The sequence below is a fragment of the Arachis hypogaea genome, chromosome 18, assembly GCF_003086295.3.
Source record: "Arachis hypogaea cultivar Tifrunner chromosome 18, arahy.Tifrunner.gnm2.J5K5, whole genome shotgun sequence".
Taxonomy (NCBI): domain Eukaryota; kingdom Viridiplantae; phylum Streptophyta; class Magnoliopsida; order Fabales; family Fabaceae; genus Arachis; species Arachis hypogaea.
In genome coordinates, this window is record NC_092053.1 from 91,391,586 (window position 1) to 91,398,044 (window position 6,459).

General features: G+C 38.3%; 1 protein-coding gene across 5 annotated transcripts; it reads right to left on the bottom strand.

Moving 5' to 3' along the window:
- Nucleotides 1–602: 602 nt before the first annotated feature.
- Nucleotides 603–6,192, bottom strand: LOC112769347 (pentatricopeptide repeat-containing protein At2g13600). 5 transcript variants are annotated; one of them, XM_025813843.3, is made up of 4 exons: nt 5,715–6,163; nt 4,412–4,749; nt 2,326–2,533; nt 603–2,232 (listed from the first exon to the last, which is right to left on the bottom strand). In XM_025813843.3, exons 3-4 carry the CDS (start codon nt 2,430–2,432, stop codon nt 729–731), a joined length of 1,611 nt encoding a protein of 536 aa, XP_025669628.1. In that variant the 5' UTR covers nt 2,433–2,533; nt 4,412–4,749; nt 5,715–6,163; the 3' UTR covers nt 603–728. The 5 variants fall into 5 exon arrangements, with proteins under 5 accessions (XP_025669628.1, XP_025669625.1, XP_072081877.1 ...); XM_025813840.3 differs by having other exon boundaries at nt 603–2,533; nt 5,715–6,192; XM_072225776.1 differs by having other exon boundaries at nt 603–2,533; nt 4,412–4,786; nt 5,715–6,130.
- Nucleotides 6,193–6,459: the final 267 nt, after the last annotated feature.

Consider the following 6,459-nt stretch of genomic DNA (forward strand, 5'->3'; position numbering starts at 1 on the left):
CAAAGATGTTTTTCATGTAATAAATAAACAAAAAAATACTTTTATATTGTTATACCCAAACTTAATTAATAGATAAAAAGATTTTTTTGCATGAGATACCCAAATATAAAATTACTTTTACTTTTCTATAAGATCTTTTAAAAAAAGATAACTAAAAAAAAATCTTTTCTTAGAAGTTTATCCAAACAAGTTCTTAAGCCCAGTTGGTTTATTATTATATATGGTTATTTGAATGACTAGGTTATTATGCCTATTATTGTATGATTATATTAGACTTTGAAGCTTATAACCAATTTTTTTGTGTGAATGTGGTGGATTGCATAAAGTTTGCCTAAAGCTAATACGAACACTATAACTAATTTCACGCTATTCGCCTAAAATTTGGGGGAAATTCATTAAATTTGTTGAAATTTCCCTAAGACTTGGGCTGTTGGGCAAACTTCAACTAAAAAACAAAATCCAAAAATATAAAAAAAAAACCCTTTGATTTTTGATATTAGCAATCTGTTCCGAGTTTCAGGTGTAACATTTCATTTATTCGCCGAAAAAGCAGTATTTCTAACGAGGTTATTTGGAGGTGAGGGATCAAAGTTGAAGCGATGTTACCATAGTAGAACTGGATATAATAAATTCGTAAGAGTACAAAATGATCGGTCAAAACTACTTAAATAACCAAAATTTGTGTAAAATTGAAAACAAGAAAACGAAATTAGAAATTTAAAAAGATCTCAACAAATGTCCTTAATTTTGTCAAGTTCAATCCAACTAGATCCAGGTACTTTCTTTACACCTTTTTGCTCCATTAGTTGTCTCAAAGTCATTACACCATCCCAATTTCTTAACTCTGCAAACATGTTAGACAACAATAAATAGGTTGATGGATACTTGTATTCTTTCAACATGGCATGCTCTGCTGCAAGTTTTCCAGTTTCTAAATCCCCATGAATTTGACATGCACTAAGGAGTGTTTGCCAAACTAGCACACCTGGTTCAAATGGCATTCTTTGGATCAACTCTTTAGCTTCTTTAGTGAGTCCAGCTCTTCCTAAGATATTCACCATACAAGCATAATGGTCTTCTCCAGGGAGGATTCCATGGTCTTTGGTCATTGAGAACAAGTACTTCCACCCTTCATCAACAAACCCACCTTGACAACAAGCATAGAGAACACAAATGAAGGTGATATAGTTTGGCTCTATATTCTGTGTCTTCTTCATTTCCTCAAAAACTTGAAGTGCTTCTCTAGCTTGGCCATTCTGTGCACATGCCATTATCATTGTTGTCCATGAGATCACAGAACGAGAATTCATCAACTGGAAAGTATCCCATGAACTATCCATGCATCCGCTTTTTGCATACATATCAAGAAGTGCATTATCCACGCAGACATCAATGTCGATTCCAAGTTTAATCCTCAAGCCATGGATTTGTTTCCCTCCCTTCAGTGAAGCCAAACTTGCACAAGCATTGAGGGCAGTTGCCAAGGTGAATTCATTTGGCATTACACCCACTCTCATCATCTGTGTAATAACTGAAAGTGCCTTTCTTGGTTCGCCACACTGTAAACATCCGATCGCAATCTGGGACCAAGAGCAAACATCTTTCTTCGGCATCTCATCCAGAAGTCTAAAACCTTCCACCAACTTTTCACATTTTATATACATATCAGCTAAAGAGTTCCCAACACAAATGTCATCACCATAACCACTTTTCACAAGTAGGCCATGAACTTGCACTCCCATTTCAAGATGAGCTAGAGAAGCCAATCCGGCAAGGATGCAAGAAAATGTGAAGTTATCAGGCTTTATATTGTTATGGTTCATACGACACCAAAATCTAGGAATCTCCTCCCAAGAATATTGCAAGTAACCTGCCATCAATGTATTCCATGACACGATATCCTTGTCTGTCCTTGCATCAAAAGCTTGCAATGCTTCTGCCAATTTGCCATGCCTCACCAAGGCTGCCAAAAAGGCATTCAACAAGAAGACATTAGACTCAAGTCCTGACCGAACGATCAACGAGTGAATCTGGTAAGCACAGGTTATATTCTCGGTTAACGAGCATGCCTGCAGGGTGCTAACAAACGTGAACTCATTTGGCTTTGTGAGTCCCTCATGGTGCATACGGCTAAACAAAGAAAGAGCTTCCGAAGCATAGCTGTCTCGGACTAAACCTGCCATAACAGCAGACCAGGAAACCACATTCCTGTGAGGCATTTCGTCGAACACTCTGCGTCCAGAAGGAAGGTCTCCAATTTTAACATACATGTTAAGCAAATGGTTTTGAAGAAAAAGTGTTATAGGAAGACATCCTTTGATGAACCTGGCGTGAATTGCTCTTCCACCGTGCAAGTTCCAATCTTTCGCATATCCACGCAACAGATTCGAGTAGGTGTTCTCCCCTGTCTCCATGGTGTGGCAGTTTCTCATTACAAAACATGCCCAAAACTGAAGTGGCGAAGAACATGTTTGTGTTTTTTTAACAGCTAGTGCAAATGCAAATGCGCATCAGGAGGAGCAGTCTCACAAACCTGCAGAAGAAACAGTGGAAAGAGTTGATTTAGAGAGTGCTGTTACAGAGGATGGTGAACCTGCTGAGCCCAAGAATGATTCAGAGACTAAGGGTGTTCATGGTGTGGTTTGGTTCCGTTTTTTAAGAGAAAAGTCATCCGATCCAACTTTATATGAATTCTTCAATTGGTTTGGTTCAGTTTTTCGGTTTTTCAATTAATTCGAAAAAGTAACTTGTCCTACTTATATCTGGTATCCTAATAACTTGTCCTATGATATTTTCAACAAAAAAATATGCAACAAAAATAACATGTTTAATTTCACAACGTCATAACATAAAATTATTCAACACAATAACTAACAAAAGTCTTGATACAAGAAGTTCGACGACAAAAGAAATTACAATACAACAATTAAAGTCATGAAAGGTTCAACGATCAACACAACAAAAGATAAAAACTAGTTTCCCTTAATTTTTCCAACAAAAGGCTGGCAGCCAGCCACCTTTTGATGTTCTCCAGCAAAATAGCAAAACATCTTTAAGCAAATAAACATCTTTAAGAAAAATTAGCACCAGTTAATTAGAATTTATAATCAAATAATCAAAACTAACCAACAGATTAGTAGTGCCACTGACCACTGAATTTGCAAACAGAATCACAGAACAAAAGCAGAAATTTGAAAAACAGAAAAAATACAGAATTTGAAACTTACAAAGAGAAAAAAAAATTAAACTGATAAATATTAAATAATCACTAATCACTATGTTCCTTTTTCACTACTTTTATAGATATACAAATTATTAAGTCTTAATTTTAATTGGTTGAGTTTTAAATAGTAATTGCATTAATTAAACTCAACAAATAAACGAATAAGGTACTACAAACTAGGGATGGCAAAATTCCCCGAGACGCGGGGATCCCTGCGGGGACTGCCCCGAATGGGGATCCGATTGTGGGGAATTTTCCCCGCTCCGTCCCTGCTATTCCCCGAAATTTATGAATTCCTTGAATTATCCTTAATAGTTTATTTCTCATATATGTTTTTTAGTCATTTCTCACACACATATATATAGAAACCCAAAACTTCTAAACTTTATTTGCATAACCCCTCTTCAATTCAGAGATCCCTAAGGCTGTCCATACTCCATCCAACCTCTCTGCAGCCACCCCCTCGTCACCCTTCTCACCGCATTGTCACACCTCATCGTGCCATCACCCTTACCGCATCGTAATTTCTATTTGCGGCGTTCCTTTTCGTAACTCTGCCGTCGTGTCCATTCTCCTTTCTGTTGCCGCGTCTCCCACCTCGTCCACTGCTTTTTCCTTTGGCTCGTCGTTGCGTCCCCCCATTGCGTTATTTTGAAAGAAGTCACCATCGTGTCATTTAGACTTTTTGTATAAAATCTTGCAGTTTTTGTATAAGATAGATACTTGTAGCTCTATTCATATGAAAATTAATAATTAGTTAGAACTATTATGTAGATGGGAAATGGGGTCCCCGCAGGGAATGGGACTCCGTGGGGAATGGGGATGGGGAGCAATATTCCCCCACGGCGGGGAATGGGCGGGGATGGGGAGCAAATCTGAGGGCGGGGATGGGGAGCAGGGAGGCATCCCCCGCCCCCGCCCTGCCCCGTTGACATCCCTACTACAAACATCAAAACTTAACTTTTCTCAAATAAATAAATAAATAATAGGATTGAAGATGACCTTATTAATTTAACTATACTATTACAGTATTAGCATTTGAAGTTTGAATTCAAAAACACCACCAAAAAAACCGAAGAACACATCAGCAGAACAAAAACAATTGATGAAATCAATGAAGCAAATTTATACCAAAAAAACCAAGCAAAAACATAAACAGAACAAAAAAAATTTGAATGAAATCAATACCTGAGGGCGAGGCTTCATGGAACTCTGGAAGTGCAGCAATGAAGGGGAGAGACGGAGCACCACGGTGGCATGTCGCTGACAATGACGACGACACTGACTCGCTGAGAACCATGCCGCTGCTGCTGCCTGCTGAGGACGATGCTGCTGTGTAATGAGAAGGGCGGTGCTGAGCAGTGACAATGATGCGGGTGCACCACGGTGATGACAAAGAGAACGACGGTCCTCTGAGAACGAATGATGCAGAGAGACTAAGAACAATGCTGGGAAAGAGAGTGAGAACGATGGCGGCTGCTGGGCTGGACGGCAACGGCAGAGACCAGAGAGTAGAGGTGGTGATTCTGTCAAAAAGATCGGTGAGTGCAGTGTGAGTTAGGGCTGCGGGATGAATGAGTGAGAGAGAGGGAGGGAGTGAGTCACTAAGTGTGTTAGAGTTAGATTAAAGTTGGGGTATTTTTGTAAGGTGGATACTCCAATGAAGATTTCATAATTGTCATCATATAAAGAAATTTTATTTTGACCATTGGATAATAGATTCTAGGGCTTGATTTTCATATGCTATAAAAATATTACCTTTATTTAAAGTGTGGCAAAACAAATAAGTCACTTTTTAAACCAAGATCATCATGAGAAGATGTTTTTGACATCTTCATCAGAGTAGTTGCCTTGTAAAACTGATATACATGTTTTCATTCACTGGTTCGGTAAGACCTGAACCAAACCAAACAAAAAACTGCAAAATTTCATTCTTTTTTTGGTTTGTTCGGTTTTCGATTTGTTAAGTTATTGATTTGTTTTTTCAGTTGTTCCATTTTGTTCGGTTTTAAAACATCGCTAGACAAAAACTTATCCAAGTAGCTTTCATTGATAGATCAAAGAAGGCTCAAAACACAATAGCACTTGGATGATATTGATACCCCAATAATTCTAGAAGCTTTTTCTTCATATAACAGAACTGAATTCGAACAAAACAACATGAGCGCAACAGAGACTCAAAGAAAACAATGGACTACATTTTGTCCTTATTGGCGCATAAAATAACAAGATGGGAAATCACAATAACAATAAATTAGGGCCAGTAACGCCAACAAATTTTACTCAAAACAAAAAATTAGGACCATCAACAACATATTAGGAGCAGCAACAACAAATCAACAAACAACAACAAATTATACTAAAAAATTTTCAACAACAAAAAACAAAAAATTAGGAATTATTATCAAATAAAAAATTAGGACCAGCAACATCAAATTAGGGCCAGAGACAACAACAAATTTTTACTCTAAAAATTGGTGAATATACTGACCTCCGAATAAAACATTGTTGAGTTGCAGGAGAGGGCTTGAACTTCTGCTATTGCCCAGCGAGGAGAGGACTGCTCGGTGACGGCCTACTGCGACGACGCGAACTGCTGCGACAGCCCAAAAAGATGCGGTTGCTTTGTGACAGCGAGGGCTTCTTGGCGACAGAGAGGGCTGCTCGGTTTACCGCGACGGCTGGCGCTCTCTGCTACGACTGCGCGGAGAAGAGCGCTGCGGTTGGGACTTGCGACGGCACGATAAGAGCGAAGACGAAGGCTCCCCTGCTCCTGCGTGAGAAGGATGGAGGAGAAGGAATGGTCGAATAGAGGATGGACTGCTCAGTGCTCACTCTCTCAGAGCATACATCGAGGAGGAGGATGGGAATTTAGAACAAAAAAATGACGGAGGTAGGCGCTGCGGGACTTACTTAAGGTTAGGGCCAGAGTTTTGTTTCTAGGTTAAAAGGTCCTGTCGCTATATGGTAATATTCGGTTCGGTTCGGTTTGGTTTAGTTAAATTTGATTTTTATGAATAAATCGAGAACTGAATCAAATTGGTTTTTTTTATAAAAAAAAAAAAAAAATCAGTTTTTAATTTGGTTGTTGTAAATTTTGGTCCACTTTTTTAATAATTTTTTGTTTTTGTTGTCCTGTATGCCAAAATTTAGATTTACATACAACATTTTTATTTATTTTTTATCTCAAAAAAATACAGGAAATGAAACGACTTATGATTGATATATTAAAGGAA